This window comes from Triticum aestivum, chromosome 3D, assembly GCF_018294505.1.
Source record: "Triticum aestivum cultivar Chinese Spring chromosome 3D, IWGSC CS RefSeq v2.1, whole genome shotgun sequence".
NCBI lineage: Eukaryota > Viridiplantae > Streptophyta > Magnoliopsida > Poales > Poaceae > Triticum > Triticum aestivum.
Genome location: NC_057802.1, coordinates 479,278,785 through 479,293,828, shown reverse-complemented (window position 1 = coordinate 479,293,828; position 15,044 = coordinate 479,278,785). Strand labels below are relative to the sequence as shown.

Below are 15,044 nucleotides of genomic sequence, written 5' to 3'. Positions count from 1 at the left end.
GCATGCTGGATAGCGGTCAATGTGTGGAGTAATAGTAGTAGATGCAGGCAGGAGTCGGTCTACTTGTCGCGGACGTGATGCCTATATACATGATCATGCCTAGATATTCTCATAACTATGCACTTTTCTATCAATTGCTCGACGGTAATTTGTTCACCCACCGTAATACTTATGCTATCTTGAGAGAAGCCACTAGTGAAACCTATGGCCCCCGGGTCTATTTTCCATCATATATGTTTCCAATCTATTTTTACTTTGCAATCTTTACTTTCAATCTTTATCATAAAAATACCAAAAATATTATCTTATCATCTCTATCAGATCTCACTTTTGCAAGTGGTCGTGAAGGGATTGACAACCCCTTTATCGCGTTGGTTGCAAGGTTCTTATTTGTTTGTGTAGGTACGAGGGACTTGCGTGTAGCCTCCTACTGGATTGATACCTTGGTTCTCAAAAACTGAGGGAAATACTTACGCTACTTTGCTGCATCACCCTTTCCTCTTCAAGGGAAAACCAACGCATGCTCAAGAGATAGCAGATGGTACTTCGCTTGCTACACCGTGCCACATGCTATGACCCAAGCTCGTCTCATCAGACGGTATCCGCTTGGTAAGCCACAACACATGTCTATCAAACACCATAAACTACTTCCAACTCCTGGACAGAGACCGGGTGACTTAATAAGTCGAGAGGGGTCATGTTACTGGAGCCCAATGTGTGGTAGATACAATCACAGAACTCAGTTCCTATGAGCGGTATCAATGAGAAAGCTCTCCATGTACTCCTACATGACCTCTCATCGCTACCTTTACAAAAATAGTTCACACACTGAACTCTCACAGATGAGGACATGATCACTACCACTTCCAATTCATCACCCATGCATGATGAAGGGTCGCAACATGGCTTCAAGCAACTCCTAATCATGCTACTAACATGGTGAGCTTTATACTGTGACAATGTCAGGTCATGCAAAGGAATGTGTTCAACTAGCGATAACATGTGACAGTTGAATCGTGATGAAGGGTCAGAACATGCCTTCGAGCAACTCCTAGTCATGCTAGGAACATGGTAAGCTTTATATTGTGACAATAAGGAATGAGTTCAACTAGCAATAAAATGTGACAGTTGAATCGTTTCATCCTGCAGCCAAGCGTGCAGCCAAGCAAGTTGGGCCGGCCCAATTTACGCTTCATCACGTGCGCCACTGCAGCTATTTTTCTATTGTGTGTTTGTTTTGTTGTCTTGCTTTTTCCTTTCTGGGTTTTATTTCTTTCTCTTTTTTTCTAGTTTGTTGTTTCTCATGGTTTTTTTGCACCTCTCCATTTTAAGCTATACTATAAAGTTTTTTCAATATTCAATGATTTTTCTTCAAGTACTCACGGAACATTTTTATAATTTTTTAATATTTTTATAACAAGGAACTTTTTTTTACCATACAATGAATATTTTTAAACTACAAACTAAAATTCTTTTAAATGTATGGTGAGCTATTTTTAATATACACTGAACATTTTCTTAACACACACTAAATTTTTCTTAAACACACATCAAACATATTTTCAGAAAAAATGATGAGGAAAAAATCAAAGAGAAAAGAACCCAGCAAGCAGTTTTTCGGGGAAAAATATTTTTTTAGGGGATGGAAAAAAATATATGAAAAACCCCCGCTCAAGTGAGCTCGCTAGAGTGGGCCGAGCCATTTTCCGCTCACTTGCAGGCGTGAGCTGGACTATTTGATGCCAATGGGCATCCAATAGGAGGACTCAATACAAAGGTCAAACAAACAGACAACCTACTCTTTCCTACTTACTAGGGAGCTTTAACAGGCTCAAGCCCCCTCTCCAAAACTGTAAAATATAGTTTTTAGTACTAATGTCAAGGCCCAGCCCAACCACTTCCAGCCCAGTCCAACGCATATTTGCATGACACTGGCAGCCCAGCCCCCCCTCTATTTATTTCTAGATTCGCCAACTCGTGGTTGTAGATGCTCCTAGACAGCGAGAGAAAAAAAAGTGAGTGGTAAATTAGACACAATCATGAGGCATCTGAAAAGGCTAAAGGCCACTGCCATGAAAGTACACGAGCACGGGCGTGCAAGAGACCAAACAGTAGAGAGCAAAGAGCAGACAAGTCAAGCCACACCAACCCCGGTGCCACTGTCACCGCCACCGTTTAGCTAAGCTAAACTAACATCATGGCGTCGCTGCAGCTGCAAGCTGTCGCTGCCGTCCTGGCTCTCGTGGCCGGCGCCGGTGCCGCGCACAGCTTCGAGTTCCACGAGGCCACCGTCGAAGCCATCCAGCTAGGGTTCAGCAACGGGACTCTGACCTCCACGGCGCTCGTCCGGTTCTACCTGGATCAGATCGGCCGCCTCAACCCGCTGCTGCACGCCGTCATCGAGGTGAACCCGGACGCGCTCCGGCAGGCCAAGCATGCCGACGCCGAGCGCCGCCGCGGCACGGCCACCGGCTCGCTGCGCGGCGTCCCCGTCCTGCTCAAGGACAACATCGCGACCCGTGACGCGCTCAACACCACGGCGGGGTCGCTGGCTCTCCTCGGCTCTGTGGTGAAGCGTGACGCCGGCGTGGCGGCTCGGCTCCGGCGTGCGGGCGCCGTGGTGCTCGGCAAGGCCAGCCTGTCCGAGTGGGCCAATTTCCGCCCAGTCGAAGCCGGGTGGAGCGCCCGCGGCGGCCAGGCGCGGAACCCGTACGTGCTGTCGTCTACCCCGTGCGGGTCGAGCGCCGGGTCCGGCGTGGCCGTGGCGGCGAACATGGCGGCCGTGACGCTCGGCACCGAGACCGACGGCTCCATACTTTGCCCGTCGTCGTTCAACTCGGTTGTCGGCATCAAGCCGACGTTGGGGTTGACCAGCCGGGCCGGCGTCGTCCCCATCACCCCGTTGCAGGACACCGTCGGGTAACCCTTCCTTCTTCTTCTTGCTGTTGTTTCATATTCATTTAACCTGAAAATCTTGGTGCCGCTCGATGGAAATAAAATGCAGACCGATGTGCCGGACGGTGTCGGACGCGGTGCACGTGCTGGATGCCATCGTCGGCTACGACGCGCAAGACGCCGCGGCCACCGGAGCGGCATCCAAGTACATCCCGCACGGCGGGTACACGCAGTTCCTAAAGAAAAACGGGCTAAAAGGCAAGAGGATCGGCGTCCCCAATGGCTTCTTCCAAGGATATGACCAGACGCAGTTGAATACGTACAAGCAGCACCTCGCCACAATGAGGTTCGTAGTGACAGTTTACATCTCACTGTCCATGGATGAATATGACAGGCAGCTAACAATTTGAATACTATAAATATATGAGTTGATTCTTGATTTTATTTTTCAAAAGGAAACTTGGAGCAGTGGTGATCGAGAAGCTGGACGTCGCTGCCAATTTGACCGCTCTATTCGTTGAGATTTATTCCAAGGAGGGGATTGCGATGCAGGCAGAGTTCAAACTGAGCATAAACGCGTATTTGGCAGACTTGGTCTACTCCCCGGTCCATTCGCTAGCAGACATCATAGCTTTCAACAACAAGCATCCTGTGGAGGTAAGTGCACCAAAAAAACCAACTGAATCCATATTTCGGGGGATTAGATTATTTGCCACACTTTACCATGGGTCAGATGATTTGCCCTGGTTGTGTCCAAATGTCCAATGGCAGGTGGTTCACTTCTTGTTATTCAAACAATATAGATCTAGGTCTGTCAAAAGAAATTCTCAATTTTTCTTATAGATTCCTGCTGCATAGATCATGAGGCAATAAAACACCTGAAACATAGGTAGAATCGACACGGCAGTTAATGGAACTTATTCTTTATGTAGACTCTTACAAAATTTATTTACATGTTGGTGCAGGAGAGGCTAAAAGATTTCGGGCAGCCTGATCTTATCGCTGCCCAAAGCACAAACGGCATTGGGCCTGTAGAGAGAGGCGCGATCCGCCGCCTGAAGGAGCTGAACGCGAATGGGCTAGAGAAGCTAATGATGGAGCGCCAATTGGACGCGGTCGTGGCGCCTAACAGCGATATTTCTAGCCTTCTCGCCATCAACGGCCACCCTGGCATCGTTGTGCCGGCGGGGTACGACGAGAAGGGGTTCCCCTTCGGGATATGCTTCGGGGGGCTGCAGGGGTATGAGCCGAGGTTGATCGAGATGGCCTATTCTTTCGAGCAGGCTACCAAAGTGAGGAGGCCACCCATGTTCAAGCCCTAGCTGATTATAACTCTTGTGTAGCAACAATGTAACACAACGGCTAAAAAAAACGGCTCCACTTACACTTTTCTCGTTACATGTCAAAGAATAAACCCTGCAAGTATTACTTATTGGGTCAGGAAGTAGTAATAACTCTGAATAAACTAGCAATGTGGCCTTACTAAAGGTGAAACAACAGGCACCTTAGCCAACGTTGCCGCAAAAGAAAGCACGCCCATCTCCCCCTTACGCTTCACTAGGACAAGAAAGCAATTGTTTTAAAGATCACATGGAACGCCCAAGAAGAGGCGCACGTTGGACTTGTCGCACCAGCACCGATTTGTTTTTTTGTTTTTTTAAATAATTTCGATAAAAGGAGCATCAGCCCCCCAATTTCATTTCATCTGAAATTGATAAGACAACCAGATCCAAAATCAGCTCAAGGGGAACTCTACCCCAGCCAACTATGCCTGCTTATTAAAGTTTCTGAGTTTCTGCATACAAGACTGCAAGTCTTCTACCTTTTTTTTCTGTTTGAGATTGCTTTTACCACGTGGTGACTGCAAGTCTTCTACAAAGAAACAGAAAGCAGTACATCCTACATCAGGGCTTCTAAACTATGGCGAGGACACTACGTTACGTATATAACGACATCCGCAGCATCAGTCATTCATTCTTTGTCCACAGTACCAACTTTATTATCATCTCTTACTCCAATTTCTATGTTACCTAGGGCTGGTATTGGATAAACCTTTCTTGTATTTTGCTTCATTTGTACATATGTACTTTATTTATTTACTGTATGAAAATACCATAGAACAATTGTTCTACGGTTCTGGGCTTCAAAAGAAAAAGCATGGTGGGTGGTGTAGAAGCAAACTATACATAATAGTGTGAGTCCATCCCATGCTCTGTCTTAAGCCTGCAGATTACGAGGCTACATGGTGGCGGCGGCGCTCGGACTATTCGAGCGGTTGGGCAGGACGACATAAGTGAGATGAGCCGTCCGCTTTTTTCTTGTTGCTGCCATTGGATAATCAAATTAAGTAGGTACATAGATGCTTTAATAATGAGATAATATTCCATTACAAATTAAGTAGATACATAAAATGTTCTAATAATGAGATTTTTTTGCTATGGTTTACACATTAATTTTTTTTTAATTTGTTATTTGTTTCCTTTTTCGCGAATACGCAAAGCTTGCGTATCATTTCATTGATAGGTAGGAGAGAACAAGAGTAACATAGATAAGAGAGGGGGAAGTGGGAAAGAATACAACACAGCATACACTCGCCTAGCTCAAACTCCAGCCAAGGAAGGCGAGGAGACGAGACCCAGAGCACCTAGACCACGTCACAACCATCGCAAGGCATCACCGTCGCACGACCACCACTCCAGGACAGACCAAATCAACGTACCCCCACCTTAAGCGCCTAGAGGAGTTGACAAGTGGGAAGCAGGATTCGGCTGGGCAGGAGGAAGAAGCCATGGATGAGGCACCGACGATGTCGTACATTGCGCCCTGGATGCCCATGCCCTGAGAAGCAGCCCAAAACCAAGCTTGGCGTCCACCATCTTCAATTCCAACACCGGAGACACCACGAGCAACCAAGATCGCGCCTTCATGAAGGATACGACATCGGGACGCCGCCGCTGTCCAATCTGGTGAACCAGACTAGGGGTTTCCCCCGGTGCGCGAAGTGGAACACAGACAAAAGACATGGCAGCGCCTTCAAGAAGGACACGGCACCCGCATGTGTCGCCGCTGCCAGCAACAGCAAGCTGAGCAAGGATTTCGCCTTGGTCTTTGACTGGACAATCCCAAATGTCGCCAGCTCAGGATTCGAAGACGAGGAAACCAAAACACTTGCTTGAACCAACATCGCAGGAAGGAGAGATGGACCCTTCAACATGAGCCGCTGGAATCGCCACCACCTAGGACAGCCGCCATCGCCAACCTTGCTTCAGGCACTCGATCCCCCACCATCCATCGCCAGATCTGGGCAGGGGAAACCCGGAATCCACAACCAGCCGATAGGAGGAGGCATGGCCGGGCCACTGGGAGGAGCAGTCGAGAGGGTCAACAGCAGCCGAAGGTCGGGGCAGGGGGTGGCACTGTAGGAGGTCGATCTTGGGGAGAGGCCACGCTACACCAGGAAGCGGCCGGTGACAGCGGATGGGGGAAGGACTCGGCCGGCGAAGTCGCCGCCAGGCCGGAGGAGGAGCATCACCGGAGCAGCGAGAGGCCGCCGCCGCGCGAGGCAACCAGCAGCCGGAGCAGGGGATCCGCCGCCGGACGGAGCAGGGGATCCGCCACCAGCCGAAGCGAGGGATGCTCCGCCGGGCCGCGAGCGCGCGCGAGATGGAGACCCCGCCGCTGCCGCCACGACGCGGGCTTCGCCCGGAGGTTATTTGTTTCCTAATTAATGTGATTGGATGATTTAAGGTAAGGTTAATTAACTTAGATTTGATTTTAGAGATTGGTCATGATTGATTCTTTCACATAAAAATATTACTAAATAACTTGCGCCAGTATGAAAAGTTTTGATCCGTTCAGATTTTTTGCGGAGTATTTTATTAGCCTGTGTGCGTGGGTGGGGTGGGGGGAAGGGGACGAAAAAGTTCAATCTAAAAAAACTGGACGAAAGTGATGGGACGAAAAAAAAAACCTGAACGCAATCCTACCAACTGCTCCATTATGAGTTGAGATAAATATGTCCGAGTGATCTGAAAGAACTTATAAGTATTTGAGTTTTCTTTTTAAGGGATGGTTCCAACGTTTTGCTTGTTCCAACCCTGACAAGTGGGCCCATGCAAATATATAAACCTAGAAGCAAGGGAGCTATCCTAAATCGTCATATTTCATGCACAATCCCGTCCGATGCCTCCCTCCAACGATCTCCGGTCTCCATCTACCTGGTTCAAAATTTAGGTCCAATATAATGGCTACTCCATACCTGCAAAAGCTAAAATTCAAGTCCAATAATGGCTGAAACTTATTGAATTTTCAGAATGTACTACCTCCGTTTCAGTTTACAAGTCCTACGCGCATACCTAGGTTGCCAATTTTATCACCCTAATATGAACTATATAACACAAAAACTATACCTTTTGAAAGTAGAAACTCTGTAGTTTATGTTGGTATATTTTTTATAATATATGACTTATATTAGGTTGGTCAAATTGACGACCTAAGAGTACGCGCACATATTTATAGCTTACTAAGTTCGTCTAGTCTATAGACCTTGTCTCAATTCGCCTTGCATGTAACAGTAGATGTGTCCTTTGTCCATGGCCCGCAATTGATAAACCAAAGAATCAGGGTGAATTAATTAACCGTATAACTTAGCCAAACTGTGTTCCACCTTATTTTATAAGTACGTGCCATGGCATGGGTGTCTCTAAGAGCAACTCTAGCAGACCCGCAAAACGCCGGCCCGCAAAACGCGTTTGCAATTCGCGCAAAACCGCTTTTGCGGGCCGGCGAGGGCTAGCACAGATGCAGACCCCTCAAACGGACCCGTAAAAAAGCATATTCCGCGCGAATATACTTTTTTACGGGTCGGCTATGCGGGTTTTGCTCGGGCAACAGCGCAACGACCCGCAAACAGCAAAACTGCAAATCTGAAATTTGTCATAGGCTTCACAAACAAGTTCAAATTCAAATGACATAAACAGTTTGCGCGCGAATAAAAGCGAAGTTCATTACGCAAAAAAGGGCATGCAAAGGTATGCGCCCATGTCCGGCATCATCTTGAGGGTCAATCTTCACTCGGCGCCATGGAGTCCATCTTGAAGTTCATCGGCGCCACCGTAGCCACCTCCGTCGCTTGTTCCAACTCCCGCACCGAAATCATCCACATTGCCACCGTATGGAGCAGAGAAAACATCACCGGAACTGGCAGACGGACCGGCCGAGGCGACCATTCTCCTCTTCAAGATGTCTCTCCTTGCCATATCATGTCATGCTTTGGTGACGTCGTCCATGTCATTGCGGTTCATTGACATGATCTTGTTCTCTTCGGCGAGCAACAATGACAGCGATTTGTTTTCAGAGGCGCGTACTTTTCTCTCCTCAATGGCAGCTCTGCGCAGCCCCTCTTCTTTGAGCATTTGCCATTTTTCTTGCTTCTCTTTTGCCTTCTTTTCGGGCAACTCTTTCTTGATCTCCAACGACTTCAACAACATTAACTCGTTTGATTGCACCATGGCATCAATCTTCTCCCTCAAGCTCGATGCTTCTTACTCTCTCTTTATCTTCTCTCTAGTCTTCTTGTCGCCATCGGGCTTGTTCAAATTTCTTGGGCCATCATCATCTTCATCTTCATCCATGTTTGTAAGCGAGCCTCTCTTTGGTGGGGACTCTTTGTCGATCAACTTTCACTTGTCTCACTTTTGGAGCAACTCCCAACAATGCTCTAATTTGAAGAATCTGCCTTCCGAAGCTTCCATGTCTTTGTATCTATGTTGGGCAATCTTGTCCTACACAATGCGAACAAGATGTTGCAATCATTTTTCATGATACATAATGATGATGCACAACTTGAATAAAGGCAAAGCAAACTCACATAGTCGGACTCCACGGTGCCACTTGGAGGTGCATTGCGTACTTGCTCCAAGCAAGCTGCCCAACGGCTACACATAGGCTTGATGTTCTCCCAACGACCTTGAAGCGACCGAAATGTGCGGGTAGTCTTGTTGGGGTAGTTTTTCATAATGCGGAAGTATTGATCTTCGATCCTTTGCCAATATCTCTTAGCGGTTTGATTAGTACCCATGCATGCATCAAGAGACACCGCACTCCATGCTTTGATCAAAGCTTGATCTTCTAAGATGGTGTAGTTCTTCGATCTTTGGCTTTTCCCAACTTTTGCTTGTGAATTCTCAAACGCTTTCACTTCGATCTCAGCCAAGTCGTCCGCACAACCATGGTCGTCCACGCCGCACTTTGTTTCATTGTAGTCGAAGGGTTCGAAGGGGGCTTGATCAATGTCAACCGCGTTCGTATCCAACAAGTTCACGAACTCGGTTGTTGCATTGTTCGAACCACCGCTGTACCGAATGATAAGAAGTCACGAGCTATCGATAAACAATGGCGAAAATGAAAGAGAATCACCAAAGTCCGAAGAGATATACCTTCCGGCCATTTCGTCAAATACCTCGCTCGCGGGGGGAGCGACACCGTTGAACGGCATCGCCGGAGCACCTCCTTGCGGGGGGATGGAGTGAGAGGTTGAAGAAGATTTGTTTCTTGAAGTCGGAACCTTCCTCCGCTTTGCGCCCGCGACCTTGCCGACCTTCTCCGCCGCCGGCCGGGATCGCACAGCGGCATTGCCGCCCGGAGCGCGGGCCATCGCGGCGGGGGCAGCCGGATTCCCGCCTTGCACAAGCACGTTGCCCTGCCGCTTGCGGGCAGGCGTGGCGTGTGCTTGGGCGACGCCGGCGAGGCCTACATGGCCAGCGACGAGATCCGCCCGAGGGGAAGGGGCGTGCGCGACCTCGACGGTGACGGGGGGTAGCATCGGGTTGTCCATGGCGGCGAGGGACGGCCGGGGAGGAGCGGCCGGAGCTTCGGAGGGGGGGCAATGGTGGCGGAGGGTGCGGGAAGCGGGAAAGGGGGCGTGGAAATGTCCCTCCCGCCAAATCTCGCGCCAGATGGGGGTTGAGCTCGGGTCGGCCTCCCAGCCCGTGAAGATAGAGGTTGGGGGAGAAGATTTGCCGCGCCCCGCAAAATTTTTTGCGGGCCGGGGCGTTTTGCGGGGTCTGCTCGTGCAGATTTTTCGGCCCCGACCCGCAATTTGACGGTTATTTTGCGGGCCGGGGCGTTTTGCAGGGTCTGCTACAGTTGCTCTAACCAGGCTGAAGAGTAAAACGAGCAACTTCAGAAGAAGAGATAATGAAGGGGAAATGAACCACCACCTGCAGGAGCAGGAATGCGCAACAAAGCCGGCAGGCAAGAACTGGTGGGAGTATCAACGTACGGGCTCTAAACATGAGTATAGTCTGTCAAATCGCTTTATATCAGGTAAAAGCTCCTGCAATTAAGCGGCTGAGGCTGAGGCCGCAAAAGTTCATTGACAGGCAAGTGAGCCGCAGCTTTCTGGTTAAATGATTGGGTAACTCATTATGCTAGGCTGCAAGTGGCATTAGTCCCACGTCACTGCTTATCAACGATGATCAAACTGCATACAACTCGGCAGATAATCACCAGTACTAGTCCAAAACCACGCAGGTTCAGAAGACAATGGATAAACTGACAGTGAAAACATGTGTGGACAGAGACGTAGTCTTCCTCGAATTTGTAATGCTTCAGGTTGTAAATAAAACTACAATATCAAGTGTGATCACCATTGCAACAAATTAGGAAAGGGTAGACGAGGATGAAGGAGCCTGATAAGCACAATGGTCATGAATAACTGAAAGAAACAGACACCTCGCAAAAACAAAAAGAATAACAGAAACAGACCAACAAGTAACAACAGCTCCTCAGATGACAGAGACTTTGCTTCGAGAAAATAAGGCGGCATAAACTTGTAGTACCAGATAAGAACTTTGCGTGCAGAGACAAACTTTGCCAACCATGATGCCTACGGAAATTCTACGACCATTTCTAAAAATAAAAAAGGGAAATTCTACGAGCAAATGACGAACTCCATACTGTTGGTTATGAATTTTTTCTGTACAGTCTACTGATCAAATGAAACAGAGGACCTGAGCTCCTCCACCCCTCAAATTCTGCAAGTACCAATAATGCCTAGTAAGGTGGAAAACCTACTTAGTTTGTGCCATAGTACAGTCCTAGTATCAGGATCACACTATGCTGCTGATGATAAGATTTTCTTTTCACAAAAAGAAGCACATCAAAAGACAAGGGGAAATGCCAAAAAGGCACCCAAAGCTGTCAATTAGTTTACTGGCTCAAGATAAGATCCAGTACACTCAATAACATGTAGGGGGCGTCCTTTGAACCAATAAAAAAGATTGCAGTACAAAAAGGTACCAGGCTCACTAAATATGCAGGTGCACGCGTAACATGGTGGACCGAACAATATCATCAAATGGATCTTTGCACACAACGATCCACCGATTAAACAACGGCCCGATACACCGCAACTTCTTCATTACGGGTAATTTCAGACCAAGGAGCTGGGAGCGTCCTGAGCCGCTGAACATGGTGGATTCATTTCAAATAAGCTGAAGAGAATATTGCTGTCGGCACATGGCCAGCTATGAGGCCATCTGCTTAACCTTGGGAGACTCGATGTTAATGGCAGAACAAGAGAATGGTACTATCCCATGGTAATATTTCTCAGCGACATGTAGCAAGATTCAAGCGTCCTTTCCTACATCCTAGTCGTAGCATAGACATAAAATGTAAAGCAATACAAAAGGTGAACTGCAGTCGTTGACAGAAACTGTGAACTTGTGTAATGCAAAACATCCAGTAATTATGAAATTATAATGCAAGACTCCCAATCTCCCATTGGAATCAAGCTGCAAACCCTGGTACCAAAAAGAAAAGAGGAAATAGCACCGCATGGGAATACTTTGGTCTAACAAGATGGAAATGGTTCAAACTCGTCAACAGACTGACAATGGTTCAAACTCATCAACAAACTAAGCACACGAGCTAAATTCGAACCATTTTTCATCTTGTTGGACCAAAGTGGTGCCACTCTTGAAAAGAAAACGCATTCACAGAAGTAATTATGTACACTGTTATCCTGTTAAGCTTACTAGTTCGATGATAAATAAGGTAAAAAGGATCACATACCAAGAAGACATAAGCAAGCAGTAAAATAAGGTATAGATTTTATCAGCTGAAGCATAGTAGCAGCAAGGCTGAGGCATGCCTGTCACCTAAGAGAAACAACCTACTCCGTAAAGAAATATAAGACCGTTTAGATCACTAAGTGATCTAAACGGTCTTATATTTCTTCACAGAGGGAGTACATATCAGCTGAATCATAGTGGCAGCAAGGCTTCACATAAGGTATAAATTTGATTCGGAAGAAATAATCAAGACAAATCAGTCTGAAATTACACTTCACTAGCTGTCGTCGTGAAGCAGCCAAAAACACAAGCAACCTCTCCTATACGGTTATACCAGTGGAGGATCCTAAATCTTAATGTACACTTGCAGCTCCAATTCTCTATCTCAACTCACCTATCATCTAATCACAATAAATAACTAACCCACCTCGCAGAGCACATTTTACACTGAGCAAACAAGCAGGTCCAAAAAGAAAAGCATAACGTCGAGCACGTTGCCCGCACCCTAGGAAGCTGGCGCCTAATGGTAGAATACGACGGGCGGGACAGCCAAGCCAGTGTCCTTGAGGAAGGGGACTACCTGCGGGCGCTCGGCGAGGTCGCGGTAGAAGGCGTACTCCGCCTCGTAGTCGTGGAGGTCGAGCTCGTTCTTCTGGTTGCTGTGGTAGTGGTGCTTGGCGTCTGCCACCTTCCCGAAGCCGAACACGCTCACCCTGTCGCACACCCCCACCGCGACCATGATGGCCTGCATCCCGGACGAGTAGTGGAACAGCGCCGCGTCGTGCGCGCCGTTCCAGTCCTCGACGGCGCGGCCCGTCTCGGCGACGAAGCGGCGGAGCGAGTAGTACTTGACGATGCGCGCGCAGAGGACGTCGAGGCGAGGGTCGGTGACGGAGATGGGTGCGTCGTGGGTGGCGAGGGAGGATGCGTTGCAGGCGGCGACGTCGAGGAAGTGCGCGGCCTGGCAGATGTAGAGGAGGACGGGGACGCCGCTGCCGTAGGGGTGGCAGAAGCAGCCGGGGCGGCGCGCGCAGAGGTGTAGTATGTTGCTGTTGATGAAGGAGAGGTTGGTCTTGGCGCCGACGTGCGCGGTGTAGCCGACGATGCGGGCGTTGTTGAGGCGGAAGACGGCGTGGTGGGAGTCGATGAGGGCGCCGTGGGCGTGGCGGAGGAGGATGCCGCTGTTGCCGACGACGGCGCAGGAGGGGATGCGGGCGGGGAGGGCGAGCACGGCGGGGAGGTCGCGGAGCACGGCGGGGTCGTAGCGGCGGAGGCGGTGCCAGGAGCGGAGCGCGCGGCGGAGGGCGGGGTCGAGGAGGAGCTCCTCGCGCGGGAGCGGGTGGAGCAGGGAGTCGGCGTGGTCGCGGTCTGCGTGGCCGCGGCGGTGGACGGGGAACTGGTGGTGGCGGAGGTGGAGCGGGTGGAGCCTGTCGCGGCGCCAGGCGCGGGCGCGGGCGCGCCCCGAGGCCGGGAGGCGGCCCTCGAGGAGGTCGTCGACGTCGCGGCGCAGGGACGGCTCGGAGCCGTCGAGGGCGGCGAGGCGGAGGAGCGTGGCGTTGAGGCGCGCGGGATCGAGCGGCGGCGGCGGCGGGGCGAGCGCGGGGGCCGGCGGGGCCAGCGCCCGGCGGAGCGCGGAGGGGAAGGAGGCCGCGCCGCAGAGCACGACGAGGAGGAGCGCCGCGAAGGGCCCCCGCAGCGGCCGCTTCATGGCCGCCGCCGCAGCAGCCGGGGGCTAAGTGGGCCGGGGCCGCATCGGGGGATGATGCGCATCTGGGGGGTGCGAGCCCGAGCCGAGGAGGTCCGGGCGGCCGGGGGAGTGGGGCGCGGCGCGATGGATGGGTTCGAGTACGGCGAGGTGGGCAGGAGCGAGGTTGATTTATTTGTAGTAGGTGGTTGGACTTTGGGTTCGGGGAACGGGGGATCCTATGTGTCGTTGTTCTTGCTGGGTTCGAGCAGCGTCGGGAGGAGCAATGATTCTGTGCTGTGTGTGAGGGACGCAACGTGACTGCACGAGGCCCCGGCACGGCATGGCTCTGCGGGAGATGATGGGCGGAATTGTTTGTGGATTGACCCTGTGTCCCGGTGAAATTGGCACTTTTGTCCCCGATGGATTGACCCTCTGTCCCGGTGAAATTGGCGTATTTTTTTGACAAATCTGGCCCCGATGGATTGACCCTCTGTCCCGGTGAAATTGGCGTATTTTTTTTCACAAATCTGCCCCCTTTGCACGACTTGAGGTACGCCTGGCCCTTGGGCAAAACTAATTCTAAATCTCGCCCCTGGGGTCGGCGCCATATAGCATGAAGCCAAAGTTGTACATGTCGGCGCCACACTACACGGAACCGACGTGTACAAGTTCGACGCCGTGCTACATGGAGCCGACCTCAGATGGGCCCACGGAAACCCTAAGGGCCTGATTTGCTCGACTCCACATAGTATGGCGCCGAACTTGTACATCTCGGCGTCATGTAGTGTGGCGCCGACATGTACAACTTCGACGCCATGCTATGTGGCGCCGACCCAGGGACCAGATTCCAAATTAGTTTTGCCCAAGGGCCAGATGTGCCTCAAGTCGCTCAAAAGGGCTAGATTTGTTAAAAAATACTGAAATTGGCACAACGCTGCTATACAAAGGATGTTTTGCGGACGACTTTCACACGGCAGCCAGTAGATTAACTATCGTGCTTGAATCGTCCAAGAGAAATCGTCCGCAAAGTAGTTTCGATATGCATATCATAAAATCATCTGCAGCCTGATTTAACAAATCTGACCCTATACGTCAGGGGCGTCCACACACCTCAAATATAGATCCTTAAATCCATTCAACCGATACAATACAAATTATCTGAATTCAACAATTCAAAACAAAGCAAAGCAAATCATAGTTTAACAATCCGAACATACCAAAATGAAATAAATGTCCAAGCGTGACAGATGCCTTGCTTACTGGCCAGACGCCATCCATGTGTCGTGCTCCGTCTGCATCTTTGCCGCATGCTCCGCTGCAGCAGCAATCGCCCTCGCCGTCTCGTACTCCCTACGCTCGTTGATCTCCTTCTTCTCCGCAAACCACTT

General features: G+C 50.0%; 2 protein-coding genes across 2 annotated transcripts; one reads left to right on the top strand and one right to left on the bottom strand.

Annotated features, from left to right (window-relative positions):
- The first annotated feature begins 2,048 nt into the window (after nt 1-2,048).
- LOC123079823 (probable amidase At4g34880) lies at nt 2,049-4,356 on the top strand. The gene is made up of 4 exons (XM_044502639.1): nt 2,049-2,919; nt 3,005-3,241; nt 3,351-3,552; nt 3,861-4,356. Exons 1-4 carry the CDS (start codon nt 2,198-2,200, stop codon nt 4,215-4,217), a joined length of 1,518 nt encoding a protein of 505 aa, XP_044358574.1. The 5' UTR covers nt 2,049-2,197; the 3' UTR covers nt 4,218-4,356.
- A 7,823-nt stretch (nt 4,357-12,179) lies between these two features.
- On the bottom strand, nt 12,180-13,924 carry LOC123079822 (sialyltransferase-like protein 1). The gene has a single exon (XM_044502638.1). The coding sequence runs from the start codon at nt 13,675-13,677 to the stop codon at nt 12,490-12,492; it is 1,188 nt and encodes a 395-aa protein (XP_044358573.1). The 5' UTR covers nt 13,678-13,924; the 3' UTR covers nt 12,180-12,489.
- Nucleotides 13,925-15,044: the final 1,120 nt, after the last annotated feature.

Coding starts and splice junctions, on each gene's coding strand:
- LOC123079822 (XM_044502638.1), bottom strand. CDS start 13,677: ATGAAGCGGCCGCTGCGGGGGCCCTTCGCGGCGCTCCTCCTCGTCGTG.
- LOC123079823 (XM_044502639.1), top strand. CDS start 2,198: ATGGCGTCGCTGCAGCTGCAAGCTGTCGCTGCCGTCCTGGCTCTCGTG. Junction 3,242..3,350: donor CAGCACCTCGCCACAATGAG/GTTCGTAGTGAC, acceptor ATTTTTCAAAAG/GAAACTTGGAGCAGTGGTGA. Junction 3,553..3,860: donor ACAACAAGCATCCTGTGGAG/GTAAGTGCACCA, acceptor ATGTTGGTGCAG/GAGAGGCTAAAAGATTTCGG.